Here is a 22686-nt window from a genome sequence, read left to right on the forward strand (position 1 = left end):
AATTCTCAGACCGACTCATACACAATTGACAATATCAAAACTGGCACAATTTTGACATGCAGGATGTGTCAAGAAATGTGTGCAAAATTTAAAAAAAAATGACAGAAAGGAGGTATCTGCGTGCTACTTGCGGTGTTGCCTTCCTGTGGCAGAAGGAATCTTCAGATGAATACAAACATTGATTACGGCATAAATATAGAAATTAACACAAATAAATATTGAACCAGTGGTATTAGCCAGTCGAGTAAAACGGGCGAATTGAAGCTCTTGCTACGAATAGGTCATAACCACTTCGAAATTTTGGAAAAGTGGCCACTGGTTATCACCGCGGAGCGATGCAATCTGGCCAATTCAGCTGGCGATACCGAAACCAACGCACCAAACGGCGCATATGCCAATCACTTCGATAACACCATCAATGACGACACTGTTTCCCTCGCATTGGGAAGAAGAATAAGCGAGCGTCGATAAGCGACCTCGAAGCGAAGTGTCTAAATTGACGGTTGATAACGGCGAGGAAAACAGTGTCGTCACTGAGGGCGTTGAAGTGAATGGTAAATGCGCTGTTTGGTTCGTTGGTTTGGGTTTCTCCAGCTAAATTATGCTCATTGCATTGCTCGGCGGTGATAACCAGTGGCCGCTTTTCCAAAATTTCAAAGTGGCTATGGACGTTTCGTAGGAAGGGCTTGAATCCACCCGCTTGACCCGACCACCTATCACCACTGGTTAAACAGGTAATTGTGGTAATTTTTATGATTACTGCCGTAATTAATGTTTGTACGCATCTGAAGGTGTTTTCTGCCACAGGTAAGGCAATGCCGCAAGTAGCACGCAGATTACTTCTTTGCGTGATTTTAAAGAATATTGGATACAATTCTTGAAACACTATGTATACATACTTAGGTGTAATATTAATTCAACCTTGACCTAGAATATTCACATAGAGTGCACAACTTCCAAAGCCCTAAAGAAGCTCGCCCTCTAAATTACGCCTTCATCTCGGGAAACGGGACACCAGGTTATTAGCCTATAACTCACTCATTCGTCTTTCATTAGAGCTCGCATCTTTTATTCGACATCTCCATGATGTCACCTGGTCTAATCCCCTCGATGTGGTTCGAAACAAAACATACTGGTCCATGTTATCTTATTCTCGATTTCAAAATGTCACAAAACTAAAAAAGCACTCATAGTATGAATTCACTCGCCTTGCATCGAACACTCGCCCGGTTATTCTTCTTTTACACCATGTCTTTTTCTTGATCTCATATTTTAGCCGCACACCACATCTCGTCTAGATTAAACCAAGCTTATAAAGTCAGTCATTCATTGAGTCAGTCAAGAAATTTATTAAAGGTCCGGAAGAGTTTGGGCCACCAGGGTGTCCACGAGAGACATCACAGCAGCTGCTACTGTAGGCGATGTCATTAAAGTCAAACCAGTTTTTATCACACTAAAAAATACCAGAATTCACTTTTTGCACTATCAATAGATAAATTGAATTCATTGCCATCTAGCGTTGACACTATAAACAATCATAGATTTTTCAAGTTAGCACCACACTTGTTTCTCAAGCACGATAACACTTTTCAGTAGATCACTTCATTTTATTTTATACTGCATGCCATCTTTGATTTTGATCGTTTCAGAAACCGAGCAAGCCTAAAAAATAATCTAGATGTTATTGTTATTTGTGACAAGTTATTGCTTCTGCACTATATTTCTAGTTTTTTGTCCATTGCTGCATGCCTGAAATGTGATTGTATTTCATTCCTTTTAAATGTCCCCTCAGCAATGCCATCCGGGCTATTAGGGTATCTAAATAAATAAATAAATAAATAAATAAATAAATAAAAATATGGGAGATACCTTGACCCTGTATTAGGCGTAGGGGGTTGACTGAGAGGAATGTGGATGATAAAGAGAGAAAGAGCGAGCAATGAAGGTTATGTGGAAGGAAAGGAGGTTAGCCCGACGACGAATATTCAATTTGATACCCTGCACAAGGGAAGGAAATACAGAACGGTAACACAGAAAAAAAAGAGAGACAAAAAGAACACTAGTGCACGTTGGAGTGTCGTTTAACGAGGCTGGTTGAATGCCGAACCTTCAGCAGCACCTCTGTCGCTTACTGATTAGAACACCACATTAGATAGGCAGTTCTGACTAGTTCACAGTAATATTTCAATTGGTATATTATATAGGCACAAATCTCTTCACATCTTTCACTGAGTACTGGTGAACTTGAATGTAGACTGTGTATGCTCTCGCACGCTCAGACATGGCCATGGGCAGAACTTGAGTGGATGCGTTGGGATAAAGCAAACTTTGCTAATAGCGTGCGTGTATTGCCAGGCGAAGTATAGTAGCATTTTTTAGATGCGAAGCATCTTATACTCGCGCCTTGTAGTGCGCCGTCCGCACCGCTTCTCGAACATTCGACAGCTGACGCGCGCGCATGCGCCGTCGCGCCGTCGCCCACCATCTGTGCCGCGCGCTCGCTGAAACGCGCAACGCACGACGACTGCAAACACCACCAGCCGACCACCGTTCGCGGAACCTGCATCGACCACGTCTTTGCAAATTTCGACCTACGACCGATGCAACCCGATCCACTCACTCTTTACTTTACCGACCACAAAGCCATCGTCCTCAAAGTTCGTCGCAATAAATAAAACACCGCCCTTTCGCATACGTGCCGTACGTGTTCACTCATTTAACACCCCATTTCACAACCACGTTAACCAATTTAGCCATCGACCCAAGTAAGTCGCAACTTAACACCCGTTAACCAATTACATGCTTCCGCATCCTCCTCAGTGTTCCCCCGAGGGAAGCTGCGGGCAATTTTTTGGCATCCTAACCAAGGTTACCCTTACTTGACGGCACCGGCATGTATTTGATGTTAAAACAAACCAGTGTGACCTTCTAGCCAGCGCTGGTACATTACATAGCTTGCTCACAGCAAAAGCTAACAGGTCACTGGGTCCGTTTGGATAACGCTGAAGAAATCACAGAAAATAGGCTACTCTTCGCGAGACATTCTTAATTTACTTGCGTCACCCTTGATTTACTTTAATGCACTCTAATTCTCATGTAAGCCACATGATTCACACTTATTTCACTCTTCAATGAACTTAATGCCCTTTGACTCACTCTTGATTTATTTTTTAACAGACTTCAACTCCTCCCACTTCACTCATTCCTGATTAACACTTGGTTGGTTTATGGGGATTATCCTCCCATAGTAGCACAGTCTATGAGGAACGTCGTAGGGGATGACTTCGGATAATTTCAGCCACATGGGCTTCAGTAACGTGTATAGAACAGTACACGGGCATCTAGCCTTTCGTCTCCATCGTAATACGAAGGCCCGCGGCTTTTTGTGCAACAGCAGAGCACCGTAACCATTGCACAACCCCGGTGGTATTGATTCTGTGTTAATTCACTCAATTTGTTCTCGAGAGAAACTTCAGTTAATAAATTAATCCATAATTTTAGTTAAGTAAGTAAATTTGCTTTTGATTCATTTGGTTTCCTTTGTGCATGTTGATTCAGCTATTATTTATTTTATAGTTCATTGATGTACTTTTAATTTCTGTTAAATTCAGATAATTTGCCTTCCAATTCATTTAGCATCATCCCATATATATTTAACGCCAAGAGAATTTTGGCATCATTCACGTCACGACACCCTCAGGCGTCGAATTTTTCGATTGATGAGCCATGTAAGTAAGGCTTTCAACCTAATAAGACGTTAGTTCATGCGTACGTATGCACTAGCAGATACTGATGAATGCTCTTATGCACACGCGCTATTCTTTCATTAGGGCTGCTAGTTCTACCTGTGCAATGTGTTATTATTGAGTGCGCGTACGTGTATTCACAGGTGGACGCCAGGACGGGTGCTCAGTACACATTCGGCGACCTGCACGACGCTTCTCTACGAGTGGCTGCCGGTCTGCGGCGACTAGGCCTGCGCACGGGCGACATTATTTGCTTCCACGCCGCCAACGGGGCTGACCTCATGATCGCCATGTGTGGAGCTTTCTTCGCGGGTGGTACTGCTGCCATGGCCAAGACTCATCTGACCGAGAGTTCGTAGGCTTCTGACCCCCCCTCCTCCCCTTTCCCGATAACCTTTTGATGTCTTTCATGAAATGACATGTGAGGTGCTTTTCAATCTAAGGGACGATCTATGAAGAAGCAACCTGGTTTCAATTTTACCCTATAGTCTTGTCTTATAGATGGGTACATGCCGTCAGGAATGGGGAACAAAACTGACGTTCTGATAACCACCCGTTGTTGGGTTTAGTATTTCTTAGAAGATGGTTAGTTGGACGGAACGAATCAAAACTTCACGAATAGAATGGATCTAGAAGACAGCACTATCGAAAGACACCAGAATTGCGCCTGTCACAGAGTAACAGTAGCTCTAACAGTAAAAACTCAATGATACGACTCTCGCGGGGCCACCAAAAGTTCAAAAGTGTGGTGACTCAGGCGAGTTGGTTATCCATGATGTGCCACGCTAGTACAAGCCAAGTCCACCAAAAGTATTCGTATCATCCAAAATTCGTATCCCCAGAAAACATAGAAAATTGTTGGCAACATAAAAAAAACCTGGCAGAAATTTTCATTTATTGTGTTTCAGGGCCGCCGAAATGTCACGGACAGCTCTGAATTACTGACAGTAAAGTTTTTGGATGTCAAAAATCACACGTGTACTGGTATATACAGGGTGTTTCAGCTAAAAAGCATCAAGCAATTAAAATTATAAAAATGAGTGCTACGCGTCCCCAACTAGCGCAGTATTGATCTTAGCTGTATGTAGCACGTCTGAATATTTTTTTGATCAGCCAAGCACGGTAATTCACAAAGATTGCCTAATCAACTTTTTAAATACTGACTCTAGAAAAAATTTCAATACAATACTTGCAGCTCTTATCCGAAAATAATAAAATTTTCAAGTTACGCTAAGATAACAACGCTGGTTAATTTTTTTCTAGGGTTGGTTCAAAGTGCGTGAATTAAAAAAATACCACGTGATTGCCGCCTAACGCGCGGCGCTTTGAGCGCCCTCAAATGTAAGTTGAACGAGTTAGCGAAGGCTTCTCACGCACGAAAGTCACTTGAACAGGCTATCGGTGACTACGATGAAAATTAAGCGATAGTAGGATGGTACAATTAAAAAAAGGGACAGTAACCTAGTTTTCTTCGGATGACTTCAGTGTCATTTGCTAGACTTTACCCCAGTCACTAATGCGTTTAAAATAATTCCAACTAACCAGGTATTCTTCAATGATATTAATTGTTTGGTATATTGTAGAGATAGAGGCAGAGAAAAGACCATAAGAAAGAGCGTAACGGGACAATATTGATGCCGAATAATGAGAAATTCAAGAAAAGAATGCGCCATGATCACGTGATAGACAAGCACTAGTATTGGTCGGCTCCCGTTGGTTTCGTCTGTTGCAGGGGCCTAATCTTATCCTGAAGACACTGTGCACGGCGCCCCGGAGAGCGGCGGGCGCAAAGTCAGATGAGGTGGCCGTGTCGCGGCTCTAATTTTGGCAATTTAGAGACCTGAATAATAGACTACGTCCCGAACAACGTATAAACTCACAACTTTTGGGAAAGTCATGTCACTCATACTTTCATGACAAAGGCTAAATGAGACGTCATGTTATACGTTCTCGGATTGTTAGGAACAAGGTACTTTTTGCTTAATTAAAAATGCTCATGTACTAAAAAAGCTATACACTTTGTTTTTAAGAAGCAGCCAGCTTGAGTAACTGGCACCAAATATACTTTACTAGATTTTAAGATTATATTCAATGAAACCTTGGTTTTTTAACATTGGCTTGTGAAGAAGAGCAAACGGTGAAGACTGTGTGCAGGAAAATGCGATCATGAGTGATCTTGGTCATGCGTGCGCCCTTTATCTGCTTTATCTGTTTTATCTTTCGCATTCAAGAGCACCATTTTCTTGGGTGGTTGTCACAGATCTGATCTACATTGTCACTTTCTTTTTCTTACAGGGGAAATTTATTACCAGTTTCAAGACAGCCGTCCGAAGTTTGTCGTCACCGACATATATGACGCAGGCCGAGTAGTGAAGGCTTACGAACGAATCGCGTCAGTAGAGGTGATTTCTGCTCAATTGCATTTCTTTTTTTGCTTTTCTTGAATGCTGATGTGGTGCCAAAAGGTCCACACACTATTACAGACACTATTAGAATATTTTGCTTGGATGCCCGAAGCAATTGCGCCTAAGATAATAACCATACATCGACCGTGGCCTAACTTTAGTGAGATCTATACATGCATGCTAAACACAAAAGATTTCTTGTTCAACTAGCACCGTGGTCGTGCAAAGTGCTAGTAGGTAGTTCCAGTAAAGCGAAAATTTTTGAACATCCACCGCATTCCTACTTTGGTTGAATGTGAGAATGTTAATTCACTTGAATTTACGCCTCTGTTGGGAGCATACGAGTGGAGCTAATGATTACATATTTATCCGCTAAGGCGCCTGTCAGACTAGCAATAAGTGATGTGTACTCATTTCACTTGTTTTGTACAATATCATAAACGAAACCCATTGGGTGTTTCAGCATGTTGTCAATGTTCGGAATAAATGAATAAATGAATGATGTTAAGGTGAAATGAGTACCCATAGGCAGTTCAATATTTCGGCGACCAACACAGCGTAGTCAATAACACACAAAGAGGATAAAACACGTTAAAGTGTACTGTCGAAGTACTATCATTGATAAGACGTACTGTCATTGTTAAATATTTACCAAGTGCAAAACTTATATAGAAATTTTGTCTGTGCACTTAAAAGCTTGCTCAGCACTTTTTAAGTCCGTTTCCCAAAATAATCTATGACCACGCGTGCCATGACCACACGAGGAATTGAGCAATTCCAGGACTGAGAGATATTTGTACGTGGCGCCATATCTCGGCGGCAGCAACGACAGCCTGCGATAACTGAACGAGAAACACGAGAAAAAATTGTATCTTTTCAAAAAAAGAGCAAATAGTTATCAAAAACTGTTCTAGAAACTATACAACAGAGACATTACTGAAACATTTTGATAATTTTTTAGTGTCCCACAAAAAAGTGCATGACTTTCCAGGACAATGGAACAGCACCCACTAGAAAACACATCGGGTCCCATCGTATACTCTGGGAAGCCACGTGGTTTGCGCTGCGACACAATAATTTTAACAAAATTGTCAATTAAGAATCTGCTGTTTAGAGCTGGGAGTCACTTTTGATAAATAGCTTTTTTGCCTAATAAGACTTTTTTTCGCATACCTCTCATTATTTGCTTCAGCCCACTGCTGTTGCCACAAGAGGTGACGATATGTGCACATGCCCCCGAATTCTGACCATAGTACTTTAGGTGAAAATGAAACAATGGAAGCAGCCAACACGCCTAGCTTGTGTTGGTATAACAGTCGCATTGTTATCCGCTAATTGGGTGACATTATTTGTAGGCTGTCATTGTTACGACGGGATCTTACGAAGGGACACTGAGCCTCTCGGAACTGGTTAGAACTCCTCTGGATAACTTTGAGGCTCCGGCTGATGTCAGCCCAGATACCACGATGGCAATAATATATTCGAGTGGTTCTACAGGACTTCCCAAGGGTGTGGAAATCACACAGCGCAACGTAATCGCCCAGGTGACTTCGTATGGGTGAGACATTCTTGTTTCCTTTCTCTTCTGTGTAATTTTACGAGCGAGTTGAAGATTCGCTGCCTAATTGGAGTTCGCTACTTAATACTTATCGCTAAAACCTAATTTACGTTTTAGGAGGCTTGACTGCTCAATGACAGCCCGGTATCAAATGGCTAAGCTGCGGAGCAAGTGCGCTTTACATTTGTAAAGGGAATTCATACATAATGTTGACGTACCTTTGACGCTATATACAAGAGCGCAATTTATGGCACTTGACTGCTCTGGTAAGTAGAGTAGGCCACAATTAAAAATGAATAGCAGGTGGTATACAAATATCAGCAAGAAATGGTTTACACGCATACTTTCTCGTATATTGATGAAATGGAACTTGAAAGCAATACTACGAGATGAATATGTCTATGCATTGCTCTCACAAGCGCGAAGACGTATAATATTTGCAAGAGTGGGAACTTGGGCTAGTTGGTGCGTAGTCATATTTGCAAGATGTTTCAGCGCGCGAACAAAGGAAAAAGGACAGGGTAGACAGAAAGAGCGCTGACTTCCAACTAACTTTATTTCACAGAGTGGCAAGAATATACCGGGTGTTCAAAATTAAGCTTTATGATTTTTTTAAAATTAGGCGCTCGAAGGCACGTGAGAACCACTTGTGCAAATAAGTTAAGCGGCCAGGGGGACAGAAAGTTAGATGATAATTATCGCTGTCAGCAGCCCAATTAACTAAAATTTAATAATTAACTTTTTACTGGCTGCGGTAAGTTGGCATGTTTATATTGAAAAAATGTAGGCAGTGGTGTTTGTACACAGTTTCAGTTGGAAGATTTTTTCTAGCACGCCTGTGTTCCGAGATATCCGGCTCCAAAGTTTAATTGTCTTTCGCACGATTACGCATGCAAGAGGGTGAGGGTCCGCGCAAAGCTCCTCCCTAAAGTGACGCATCTGTTGCGTGTGGTGTTTAGTGTGTGAAGAGGGTGGAAGCGTAGGCATAGGTGATAGCAATTACCCTTGCCCTCTTCGGCCGGCGAAATCAAAATGTGACAGCGCGGTGCGCCATGAGCCTTACGCATGATCCTGATGAACGCGATAACAGGAGACCATTTTTCGCGACGTTTTTTCGTGACTTTAGATCACACTGAGACATCTTCTTGTGAACGCGTTAGCAGGACCGTCCTGCACTAGGGTGCCTCCGGTTAGAGCACAGCGTCTCTGCATTGAAGGTCTACCAAGGAAATCCACGTGGAGTCCTTTCGAGCTAATATGGCTGCTTCTGGCGTGAGGTATTCTACCAAAGTAAAAGTAGACGTGGTGCTTGCAATGGCTGAAATGAATGGCAACGCTTCGTTAGCAATGGAGCTTTACGCGTCTCGCCACCCACACCGTCCCCTTCCAACAAGGCCCACTTTCACAAACCTGTTTCGACGCTTCTGCACAACAGGCTCTGTCCACCTTCCGAGACGGACCAGGAAGGCAATCGTCGATGAAGACTTTGAAATCGACGTTGTCGCGTGCGTAACCTCGATGCCAGAGCTCAGCATCCGACAGATTGCCGATCAGTGCGGTCGCAGCATCGGAACAGTCACAAATGTTTTAAGAAAGCACAAGTTCCATCCATATCACGTTTACCTTCATCAGGACCTAAATGAGGCGGACTTTGAAAGGCGAGTTGACTTCTGCAATTGGGGCCTCATCAAAACTGATCAAGAAAATGACTTTTTGCACAGAATAATTTGGACTGATGAAGCTCGGTTTTGCCGAAATGGAAGTGTTAATCTTCACAACGCCCATTATTGGGCACAAGAAAACCCACACTGGCTGAGGCAGCACAAGCATCAAGTTCGCTGGAGTGTGAATGTGTGGTGCGGCATACTCGGGGACAGGATCATCGGACCTCACTTTTTTGAGGACAACTTGAACGGAAAGATGTACACAGAAGAAATATTAGGTGTTGTCATTGATGATCTTGTCTGCAGTCTTTCCCTGAATGACCTGCGCCAAGTATGGTTTCAGCACGATGGAGCACCACCACATTTTTCTACCAGGGCGAAGAACTGGTTGGACAGACGTTTTCCACAACAGTGGATTGGGCGCGCAGGAGCGATGTTTTGGCCACCAAGATCACCTGACCTTTCTCCGCTCGACTTTTTCCTTTGGGGCTACGTTAAAGATCGAGTTTACGTAACAGAGCCCAGCGATGTTAATGACATGAAGGACAGGATAACATCTGCCTGTGCGAGTATTCCTGCAGAAGTACTGCGCCGAGTCATCGAGTCGACGCGACAGCGGTTCATGCTTTGCGTTGCTGCCGAAGGCAGGCATTTTGAACACTTTTTGGGGCATTGACGTCTTGAGAGGTGAAGAGTTTCGATGAGATTTGTGCATGACCGAAATATGCTTATGTAGCAGCAGGAAATATGCGTTAGCAAGGATAAAACTGTTTCAGTTATTATTGGTGGAGTTGTTGCTCTTGTTTCAATAAAAGTTACAGTACTCGGACATCAGCAGTCACGCTATTCGCGTAGCCCAGGCAACGACCACGCATGCTTCTCTAGTGATTATTACGCACGCGCACTGGCATCCAGATTCTCCGCTCGCACCATTATCTCGGCATGGTATCTGCCACTATCGTTAGAGGCTCTGCAGTTGCGTGTTACGACACTGGTTGCAAGCGTTCTTCGATTTTTGATTTCGACGGCCGAAGAGGGCAAGGGTAATTGCTATCACCTATGCCTACGCTTCCACCCTCTTCACACACTAAACACCACACGCAACAGATGCGTCACTTTAGGGAGGAGCTTTGCGCGGACCCTCACCCTCTTGCATGCGTAATCGTGCGAAAGACAATTAAACTTTGGAGCCGGATATCTCGGAACACAGGCGTGCTAGAAAAAATCTTCCAACTGAAACTGTGTACAAACACCACTGCCTACATTTTTTCAATATAAACATGCCAACTTACCGCAGCCAGTAAAAAGTTAATTATTAAATTTTAGTTAATTGGGCTGCTGACAGCGATAATTATCATCTAACTTTCTGTCCCCCTGGCCGCTTAACTTATTTGCACAAGTGGTTCTCACGTGCCTTCGAGCGCCTAATTTTAAAAAAATCATAAAGCTTAATTTTGAACACCCGGTATACTGCTAAAAAGGATGATAACAGAGCATGAAGGTAAAATGCACGCCTAATCTGCGCATCAGTAACAAAACACGTGTGACAGGTCCTCTATTGCCTCAAAGCCCAGCCCAGCTAGGTAATCACGTTCAGCCTGTGATAACGCAATCGATGATGTGCTTACACATTTATCTCCTAGCAAGTGTATTTTTTCGGCTTCAATTATTTCTCGGGTAAGCTGGTCCCTGTGCCTTGCCAATATTGAGCACTGATCAAAGAGAGGGGTGCACCCACAATCTCGGCAACGAATGCCAAGATGCCCTTGTACCACATTGTGCACACTGTTTCGGTGTTCTCGGAGGCGGTCATTTATGCACCTGCCGGTTTGCCCGACATAGATGCACCCACACGTCAGTGGAATCAAGTAAACGACTCCCACTGCGCATGGGACGTAGCGTGTCCTGTGCGCGACAGAGCACGAGGCAGAATTTGCACGAGGTGCATTGACCCGTTTGCAAAGCCTCTGCAATTTTTCCGGGGCAGAAAAAACCACAAAAACGTTGGCGTCTCGAGCAATCTTTTTTAGCCTGTGTGATACGTCGTGCACGTAAGGCAGTACGACAGGCCGGCTCTTTCTGACACTGTTTCGCTTATCCGGTTTGTCGCCTCGCTTCAAGACAGTGACCAGCTTTTCCGCCACCGAAACGAGAACATGCGCGGGGTAACCAGCTTTGGTAAGCCGCTCTACTTGTAGAGCAAAGCTGTGGTGTACCATGTGGGGGCATGACTTCTTTAAGGCATTAACAAGGCAGAGGCTAGCGATGCCCCGCTTGACCAATTTAGAGTGAGCTGAGCTGAAAGGCAGAAGAGGCTTGCCGCTTCTTGGTTCATACATCCAGCAAACATGTCTGGAGTCTAACAAAAGCTTCAAATCTAGAAACTTCAGTTTATCAGTGGGTGATTCATGGGTTAGAACTAGTGGTTTCAGGCACTCTCGGAAAACTGTCAACACGTCAGAAGAAACGGTCTGAAAATTTTGACTATCGCATTTCAACAACACTAAGTAATCATCAACAAAACGGCAAACTTTAAAAACTACAGAGTCGTCAAGCTTGTTTGACAAGACACGATCATGATGTGCTAGAAATATGTCACTAAGAATGGGTGCCAAGCATGAACCAATACATATTCCACTTTTTTGTAAATACTTTTTGTCCTCCCATGATAAAAAAGTGGCCTTCAAATAAAAACTGAGTAATTCTAATAAGCTGCTGTTGTGAATTCCAGTACGCGTTTGAAACGCTGATGATCCTAACCTGTCTATGGATTCCTCTACACATTTAAATAGTTGGTCATGCGGCAAAGAGTAATACAAGTCCTTAATATCCACAGACATTGCCTGGAGTCCTGTGTTAGTTCATCCAATAATGTCAATAACAGCGTCAGAGTTCTTGACCAAAGAAGGATCGTCTATTGTTATATGTTTTAGCTTTTCTTGCAAGAAAAGTGCTAGAGACTTTTGCCAGGTCCCCCTTTCTGTTACAATGACCCGAAATGGGCAGTCAATTTTGGGAGTTTTCGCAGAAAAGAACAGGTCAAGGCTAAGCTTTTTGCAACTATCTATCGCCTTCGAAAGCTTTTGAAACCCCAGGGCCCCGGTAAGAGTTTTTGCACGCTTCTTAAGCTTATCCAGACCAATCTCATCATTCTCGTTAAAAAGAGCCTGCATTGCCTGCATAGCTTTCACCTTAAACATTGAACGAGGAAGAACCGCAAAACCACCTTCCTTGTCAGCCGGTAGAAGTGACAAGGAATGTGCCTTTAGGTACGCGACAGTGCTTCCTGTATTGACAAATTTGTTCGAAGGCTTACATCTCGAGAGCACCTGCACGCCTTGGGCAACAAATCTATCACATTTAGAGTCAGGGGCACGACGGGTGACTTGCTTGACCAGAGTGAGGAGCTCGTGCGGTGTTCTTGAAGGTGCCACCACGTACTTTGGCCCGAGGCATAGGGTGTGCTTAACGTTGTCGGGAAGAAAAACATCCCCGAGAACATGCACACAGTCCTTAGCAGCTGGAGACTTCCTTGGTGTGATGGCCCGCAGGTAACTGAGCGTCTGACGCCACATGAACTCGACGTTTCGGTCTACGAGGCTTCAGAGTTCACGACACTTCTTCTGTTTAACTGCTGTGCGTTCGTTCCCTAGGATTTGTAGTTGCAGGGCTTGACGGTACAGTCAAGCCTGCCGAAGCCATTCTGAGCATAGAATCTTGGATACTCTTAAACCATGGCCAACCGAGGGAGTGAGGCCACCAAACAATGCCTTGACTTCGGGAAGAAGTATAAAATCACAGCATATCTACGACGTTGATGATTAGTGCACCGAAGCGTCCGTCCGTCCATCCATCTGTGTGTCCATCCATCCGTACATGCATCCATGCGTCCGATTGCGTTTGGGAATGCAGGCAGCGAGCGGGTAACACCGACGAGACGCAAGCTAAGGAAGCCGAGTGCAAGCGTTTTTAACGCGCCCGCCGCTCTGCTTTGTCCATGCCCCACCAACGATCCGCCACGTACGACGACTATCCAGGAGACTGGGAGAGGCACTCGTTCTCCGCGCACTCAGACAAAGCGCGCGCTGCAGTCAAACGGAGAGTAACAGCCATTCTAAGAGTAGCGGCAGAGTAAGTGGTAGAGTAGCGCCATCTAGGAAATGAGGCGACAAATAGTCGTCCATTTCTTTTGACTTCTTTTTTTCTTATCTCTTCTTCTCTCGGTTACGCGTGACTAGTGACAAAGATAGACAAAGAGGAGCCTCGCCCCTAAAAAAAGCTCAGTGATGGCAACGACCTAGACCATGACAGTATGCTATTTCTTGACTTACCCTACTATGAACCGGTGCTACTAAAAAATGGCCCCGTATCTGCATGTTACACTGCAAATGTCGTCGAAAGACGAAAGTCTTGGGTCTGGAGAGAGTAAAAAAAAACGTGTATTGGGTGTTCTGCGCAAGAAAGTCGGTGAATGGTATTCTGGTGGCACTGCGTTAGAGTGCCTCGAGCGTGCAGCGGAGCCGAACGAGCGCATCAAGTCACGTCAGACGGAAGACATGAGCGCTATGTGGCAGTTATCTTGGAAAACAAAGCGCGTGCGCCCTGCCCATTGATCTCGGAGGTGATAAGGTGTAGAACGCAAGGCGACGGTTAGGTGCCATCATCGTGTCGTATTAGCAAAGCGTTAGAAATACTTGCCTTTTCGCGCAAAGGTTGCATGATCAACGCATTGTGATGAACTCTACGGTCCTTAGAATTACTTACATATGCTTTTTCTAGTAAGAGACATACACATAGAATAATGACGTGTTGTTTTGGTGCCTCAGATATGCGCAAAATTTGCTTATTAATTGAAAATTGCACAAGTATGAACGCAGAATCTGGAGCAATATTGGTGGACGCTGCGGATGGGGTCGGCCGTTTGGGGTATCGTCTGGTGCCGTTAAGGGTACCGTAAGGGTGGACAAACAGACAAATGTACAGGCAGACAGGTAGAAAGACATACAGACAGGCAGACAGACCAAAATTTTTGCGTCGAAGGTCCCCAAGAAAGACTACCGTCTTTAAAACATACGATCTGCTAAGCTGAAACAATTCTGCTTAAAGTCTACGCAGCAGGATGCGGCAGGTGAAAAAAAACGTGGTATTTCTCAACTTCGATTTGGCCTTCCTGCGTGATTTATTTGAACAATTACTAATTTTTATCAAGTATAATATTAAGTTGGTCCTACATCTAGACAAGAAAATCAAGCACACCGAGGGCACGAGGGTATACGACACAGATTGAATTCAAAGTTGAATAACGTAAAAAAAATATTGAAATGATGTTTTCTATCGCACCTTGCGACAGGCCCTAGTGACACTCCAGTTACGTTAAAGATCGTAGGGCCAATAATTATCAATGACGAGAGAGAAAGAATTGTCACAGTAAACGAGCACTGATTTTGAAGGTAATTTGCATAGTTGCTACTACCTTTTTATGACAGTTTTTTTAGCAGTGTCACTTTTGGCTGAGTTGCTCATAAGTGATGCAGCAGTGCCCTGTCGTGTTTGTTGCGGCGGAACTCAAGGACGCCGCATAGAAAGCGTAAATTGACCAGCGGTGACCCGTGACGTCGGTGTCCACACGTGCGATGCAAGAAACGGCTGTTACGAAATAAAGTCGCCGTATGCCAAAATATATGAAGTCATCATATGACATCGTCACTTGGTGAAACGTGGCTTGACCGCGGAGGCAGTGCAAAACCACAAGAGTGGCAGAAAGCTTGCAAAGCCTCCGATCCTTGAGGCGAGCAATACCTCTTCATGTTCAGAAATCTTTCAGAGGGGGCTGAGGGAGCTTCAGCCAGCACATCTACTAAGTAGGAAAAGTAGCAGACGTAGGCTTTTGTCTTTGCGTCATTTTAGGCAAAAAGATATGGAACCCTGTGAGTTTTCAATACAGATTTAACAGATGGCAAGCCCCGCCGCGGTGGTCGAGTGGCTAAGGTACTCGGCTGCTGACCTGTAGGTCATGGGATCGAATCCCAGCTGCTGCGGCTGCATTTACGATGGAGGCGGAAATGTTGTAGGCCCGTGTGTTCAGAGTTGGGTGCACGTTAAAGAACCCCAGGTGGTCGAAATTTCTGGAGCCCTCCACTACGGCGCCTCCCATAATCATATGGTGGTTTTGGGACGTTAAACCCCACCAATCAATCAATCAATCAATCAATCAATCAATCAATCAATCAATCAGAAGGCACGGGTTAAATTCACCTTTCAATAATCGCTGACATAGATAAGACATTTTTGAAAAATCATTTACACTTGTTGCGAAATTTCTATTCCTCTAAGAACTTTTGCTTAATGTTCTGTCACCTCTAATATAAACTAAAAAAGAACAGAAAATAATAGGAGGCATAGGAGCTGTACTAACGTAAAGCGTAAGTGGTATGTTTTCCTCCGACAAATAAGTGAAGACGTGTTCGTAGCGATTTCATATCTTACCCGATTTTTGTGTCTTGTTCATGCAGCTACCTGGATACATCGATATTTCAAAAAGGCGACATTCTGCTTGGTTCCGCAGCACTCATGCATGTCGGTGGCTTTTGGATGACTATGTGTTATCTTGGCCAGGGATGTAAAGTTGTGTTAGTTCACAAGCCGGATTTCAGTTTAATTCTGCCCGCGATAGAAAAGTACAAGGTGAGTAGTCTATTTTTAAAATAATGTAATTCACGTGTGCAAGTGTTTGTTAATGTACTTGAAATTTTAAAGCAGAGAGCTCTAAAATTGCTCTATTACTGTCTTTGACGAATCGGCGAAGATGCCACAATAAACAATGTTGCATTCGGGAAAACTTGCTTGAGAAATTAGGTGAAAAAACAGGATAAAAAAGCCATAAAGTAAATTAGAGACTAGACTGATGAACTAGAATACAGGCAGTAGCCACGATACACGAACAAAATCATTTTGGTGTGGTGATAGGCGAAATTCCGTGGACATGTGAGGCTCAAATATTGAAGTATAATACTACATCACTTAGACTTGCTTGAATCTGGGATTATTCGTCTATCATGAGCATCCTATAAGACATTTTACCTACTAAGCAAGGCTGCTGCAGTGGCTCAGTGATTACCGCGGCCCGAAAGACGTGTATTTGATTCCAGCCGTGGCGTTCACGTTTCTATGGAGGCCATATGTTAGAGGTTCGTGTACTGTGCACTGTCAGTGCACGTTAAAAACACACTGGTTGTGCTATGTAAGATGGCCCGAGCTTCTCGGACACATGAGTTAGCTCCAATGTCACACTACGGTGGTCATGACCCGAAGACAGTGCGAGGCATATGAAAGCAGCCTTGATAAAAACGTAACAATTCCTAGGTTTGCGCGAGTTCTTCTATTATGAAAGAAAACTTGAAAAAGTGCTTTTAATTTTTTTCTCATGATAAAAAACAGCAACAAGATAATAAGCGTGACATCAAAAATGCATATATGGCATTTGCGGCGGTTACCACAGAAACACCTCTTGGGAACATGTGGGCGCCGCCACTCAGTCAATATTTCAACAGTGCAGTGATGTCAGCGTGATTGTTGCGCTATCTTTCTGCCATCTCAACACTGCGCCTCCTTCAGGCCTGTTCGTGGGCATTTGTCCTCTTGCGGGCAGGTTCTTTCATTCTACCCGCAGCACGCGAATTTCCACTCCCGAAGGTAACAAGGCTGCACACGCAGCACTCTCGTGAAGCTCGTTTCACTTCTAGTAAATATTGCAGATAAACATACAGACAGATTGTCACCGGGACGCTTCCATCATGTCGGCAACGTCGCGGTGAGTGGATACAGAGTGAGCGTGGCGAAATTGAATGCAAGTCGTCGTAACCATGCATGTGATGACATAATATTTAATTCTTTGCGAGTCTGTGCATATAATATGCGTGAAAAAAACTGATCAATTAATCATGCCGGTCACTGGCGTTGTGGCACGAGCACTGCTCTTCGGCAAGAAGAAACGTGCAGTGTGGACCCGATCTTCGCCGCGGTTGTCTGTAAAACAGATTCACGCATCAACTCGGCTACTCATTTGTTAATTCTGAGAATGCACTAGCTGAACTCGTCACTGTCATGAAACCGTTTTGACTGTAAATATTTCATGCAGTACACACGCTCAGCCGCAGCTTTGTCAGATTTAGAATATTTTGGTCAACCTTTACTACTTGTGTAACGCTGGAGCCATAGAGGAGATTGCAATCCCCTATTTTCATTCAACTTCAAAGTCAGTCGTCTACTCAGTTTGCTGTGTTTAAAGAACACCGGATTGTCTGAATTTCTGGAGCCCTCCACTATATACGGCATCTCTCATAACGATATTGTCGTTTTGGGACGTACAACTTTTAATAATAATAATAATAATAATAATAATAATAATAATAATAATAATAATAATAATAATAATAATAATAATAATAATAATAATAATAATAATAATAATATAAATGCAAAGCATTTCTCAGCGAACTTTAACCCTATCTATCTATCTATCTATCTATCTATCTATCTATCTATCTATCTATCTATCTATCTATCTATCTATCTATCTATCTATCTATCTATCTATCTATCTATCTATTTATCTAGCCCCGCCGTGGTGGTCTAGTGGCTAAGGTACTCGGCTGCTGACCCGCAGGGCGCGGGATCGAATCCCGGCTGCGGCGGCTGCATTTCCGATGGAGGCGGAAATGTTGTAGGCCCGTGTGCTCAGATTGGGGTGCACGTTAAAGAACCCCAGGTGGTCAAAATTTCCGGAGCCCTTCACTACGGCGTCTCTCATAATCATATGGTGGTTTTGGGACGTTAAGCCCCACATATCAATCATATCTATCTATCTATCTATCTATCTATCTATCTATCTATCTATCTATCTATCTATCTATCTATCTATCTATCTATCTATCTATCTATCTATCTATCTATCTATCTATCTATCTATCTATCTATCTATCTATCTATCTATCTATCTATCTATCTATCTATCTATCTATCTATCTATCTATCTATCTATCTATCTATCTATCTATCTATCTATCTATCTATCTATCTATCTATCTATCTATCTATCTATCTATCTATCTATCTATCTATCTATCTATCTAGCTGCCTACGACTTTTAGCTCTCCTGGATTTTTCAATTATGGGATCTATACCAAAATTTTTATGGCATAACATCACTGCATCACGAGCATAAGTGATTAGTCATAGCATGAAAATCATGACATGTATGTCATGAATGTCATGGTTTACATATATTAGTCTTGCTGCTTTTGCGGTGGTTTTGTTCACATGACATATTGCAAAAATTAGTATGGTTTGACGTGACTGCATGGTGAACATAAGTCGCCAACCCAAATGCGGAAATCATGACATATAAGTCATAGCTACACACCTTAGGCTCATGGTGCGCTCGTGGTCAATTCGCTAACAACGCATATACCTAATTTGCTATTACGTGGCGTGAATGGATGACGAAGGTATGTGACTGGTTCAAACACGCAAATCATGACATGCGTGTTATGTAAGAACAACACTACATATTACGCTCAGAGCACACTTGTGGCCGTTTCTCTAGCTCCACATTACAAAATTTCATATCTCGTGACGTAAATAGACGACGAAGGTAAATGACACGCCCAAACATGCTAGTCATGATATGCGTGTCTTGTAAAACATGACTAAATGCTACGCTCATAGCGTGCTTGCGGCCGTTTTGCTAGCTTCACATATACCATGTTTAGTATTATGTGACGTGAATAGATGACGAAGGTATATGACTGGTGCAAACATGACGATCGTGACATGCGTGTTATGGAAGAACATGCCCGCTTGCGACGCGCTCATGATGCGCTCGCGACGGCTTTGCTAGTTTCACATATACCGAATTTGGTATTACGTGACGGGAACGGACGACGAAGGAAATGACACGTCCTAACATGACGATCATGGCATACGTGTCATGTAAAACATAACTGCATGCTACGCTCATAGTGAGCTTTCGGCCGTTTCGCTAGCTTCACATATACCAGATTTGGTGTTACGGGTCGTAAATGGATGAAAAAGGTATACGACTGGTGCAAACATGATATTCATGACATTCGTGTCATGTAGGAATTGACTATGTACCACGCTCATGATTAGCTCACGGCCGTTTTAATATCTTTATATATACCAAATTTGGTATGTGACGTGAATACACGACAAAGGTAAGTGACACGTCCAAACATTATAAGCATGATATTCGTGTCTTATAAAACAAGTCCACATGCTACGCTCATAGCACGCTCGTAGCGTTTCGCTAGGTTCCCATATACCAGATTCGGTATTAGGGGACATCAATGGACGACGAAACCAAATACAAGGTGCAAGCATGATAGTCATCACATGGAAGTCATGTACAGCCATCAGCACCTTAAGCATGAACACTTCGATGCATGGCCAGAGTTAGTTTGATTGATGCTAGCCGTTGAAGTGCCGGGCCCTTTTGCCGAAATAATACCTCGGTAGGCTTGAATAGTATATTGGCATCTATGGTTAGCATATTGGCAACAGAACCCTAACGTACATGGTGTCAGCGTCAATCAAACTGCTGCAGGACATGCGGCGGAGCATTCTTGTTAAAGGTGCTGACGGCTGTATGGCATAATTTGCATACCTACCACTGCTGGGGCTGCTATTGGAAACTTTAGTGGTGCTGTTGTTACGCGACTATAAACAACATGCTTGCATCTTATACAGTTTACTGGGTACTACATCTGTGCGCTTCGTAAAGTTGTGGTGATTTGAAGTGACTTATCAAGCTTTCTCATTCGTGCTTCGACTATCACCGATTCGCACTGTACGTGGGATCCGCCAATTTTTTTGTTAATATTACAATTATTTCAGTGTGCTCGCTTTACTTCGAAATCAAGAAGGAATCAGCTTGGTGGTATTTTATATTACACTAATTAGGCAGGAATAATAAGCATGCTATTGAAAAGTTTTTTCTTAATTTGTGAGTTTTATTAAAAGTGCAGTAATATTCTCGGGTGCAATTAGGAAGCTATTTATCATTATAAAACTAATTACCATAAACCTAATTACCATTAATATAATTAACATAATATCCTTTACGAATATTCAATTATTATGACTTAACCTAGCGTACTCAGAATTAACACCACGTTAATTAGCATGGTTCAAGTTTTGCGTGATTTCGATAGCATGGCCTTATTACAATATAGCCTATTTACCTCAGTCTTAGCATTGCCTATTTACCTCAGTCTTAGCATTGCAGGGGGGAGGAAGAAGACGACGAAGCTGTTGCTGCTTGGCTAAGTAGCTCTGTCTGCTTTTATCGTTTTTTTGTTTATATTACGGCTCAGCACTGCTCAAGACGTCGGACGACTCGAAAAGGTACCTGCCGTATCGGCGACCGACGGGTGCTGCGCAGCCCGCCGCGTCGAAAGGTGCTAGAAGAAACGAAACAAGCATCAGGGAGAGCGCCGCCATGACCTCCCAAGGTGTGACACCAGGTCGGAAGCACCAGTAGGTTTGCGCAAGCATACCTGACTGCAAGCGACACCACAGCGTTGAATAAGAGGACGAATCAACTGTCGTCGGGGACCACAGCGGGGCGAACCTCACAGATCAAGACATGGATGAGGGTGGTTTCCGCCTTGTGCGACATCGCAAAGACAGGACGGTGGGGATTCCTGTGTTAATTGCTCCAACATCCGAAGGAGCTAACTTGAGGCAAGTGAATCCTATTCACCTATACTCGGAAATTGAAACGATTCTCGGTGGAGCCCCAGTTAAGAGCCGTTTCACAGCACAGGGAGCCCTGCTCCTGGATATAGAGACAGAACATCAAGCTAATATGCTTCTAGAGACCAATACTATCTGCGGCCTTGCCATATCTGCCCGTGTACCACACAGCTACATGAAAAATACCTGCATTATAAAAGGGGTCCCAAGATGGTACTCGGACGAAGAGCTGTTAACCTACCTGAGACCTCAGGGAGTATACCACGCAAGAAGAATCATACGACGAGTCCAAACCTCATCCACCGAATGGGAATCAAGGCGCACTGATTCTGTAGTTCTCACATTCACTCCCAATTCGGAACGTCCAGAGAAGATCAACCTTGGCTTCACCAGACACGAGCTGGTAGACTACGTGGAGACGACACCACGCTGTTTTAAATGTCAGCGTTTTGGACATGTTGCTAAGCACTGTGGTGGGAAACAAAGGTGTAAGCGCTGTGGGGGGCTTCATGACTTTAAGCTGGTACAAGTAAAGAAAAACTTGTGTGTGCAAACTGTGGCGGCGACCACCCAGCTAGCTACGGCCGATGTCCAGCACGAACAGCTGCGCAGCGAAGAAATAAGACGTTTGTCCTCGGCCCGAAGACTGTGAACGAACCATCGCTCACAAAGAAGACGTCCGGCGCGCCACAACATGGCGGTTCGGATAACGAGTACGCAGGAAATTTTCCGCGCCTAAATCCGACAAGAGCTAGTACTGAGTCAACGCAAGTGCTCAACGCTGGTGAGAAATGTATCACGAAAGAGTCCGCCAAGCGCACCTACGTTGATGCACTGAGCCCATCTCAAGTACCATCTGGAAGCCAACAGCAAGAAAACCTCGAGCACGTTATTCGCGCTCTGTTCACAGCACTACGTTCACACGTCGCTAAGATGCCTGCGAGTTCAACGAAGGATATGTTGGAAGCAGTCCTGGCTCTAGAGTCAGTGTTACTTTGCTCTGCTTCCACAAACACACAGTAGAATAATGGCACTGTCTCGCCCACCTGGTCTATTTCGTCCTTCAAAAGTGCCCTTAATAATGCAATGGAACTGTGCCGGCCTTCTAAAACGCCTGTGCGAACTCAACCTTTTCCTGCGCGACATTACAATACCAATTCTAGCCCTCTCCGAAGCCGGTCTACCGAATGCAAGGACTTTTCCGGGGTACACTCGACATGGCAACCCGAGCATAACGTCGTTTGCAAATGGAAGCGCAATGATATACATAAGGCGGGAAATACCTCACGTCACCTTACCAGTGCAAGACCTCTGTTCCAACTCACTGGAAGTCGCTGCTGTGCAAGTGTGCCTGGGAAACCGAAAACTGAGTGTGGTATCGGTGTACATAAGCCCAGGAAAAAAGGTCTCTATGGAGACTTTCCTAAAAGACCTCTGCACTCGATGTCCCGCTCCTCGAATAATCTGTGGTGATTTTAACGCACACCATTCACTCTGGGGAGATAAGAGTGTAGATTTTCGAGGCAAGGAACTTCTAG

General features: G+C 43.9%; 1 protein-coding gene across 3 annotated transcripts in view; it reads left to right on the top strand.

Annotated features, from left to right (window-relative positions):
* Window positions 1-22686, top strand: part of LOC119187654 (uncharacterized) — an 87975-nt gene that overhangs the window by 19504 nt on the left and 45785 nt on the right. For all 3 annotated transcript variants that reach the window (XM_037435738.2, XM_075878454.1, XM_037435739.2), the window contains exons 2-5: window positions 3890-4097; window positions 6042-6148; window positions 7507-7709; window positions 15886-16057. In XM_037435738.2, coding sequence (XP_037291635.2) covers window positions 3890-4097; window positions 6042-6148; window positions 7507-7709; window positions 15886-16057 — 690 coding nt within the window. The remainder of the gene's footprint in view (window positions 1-3889; window positions 4098-6041; window positions 6149-7506; window positions 7710-15885; window positions 16058-22686) is intronic.

The sequence above is a fragment of the Rhipicephalus microplus genome, chromosome X (genome assembly GCF_043290135.1).
Source record: "Rhipicephalus microplus isolate Deutch F79 chromosome X, USDA_Rmic, whole genome shotgun sequence".
Taxonomy (NCBI): Eukaryota; Metazoa; Arthropoda; class Arachnida; order Ixodida; family Ixodidae; genus Rhipicephalus; species Rhipicephalus microplus.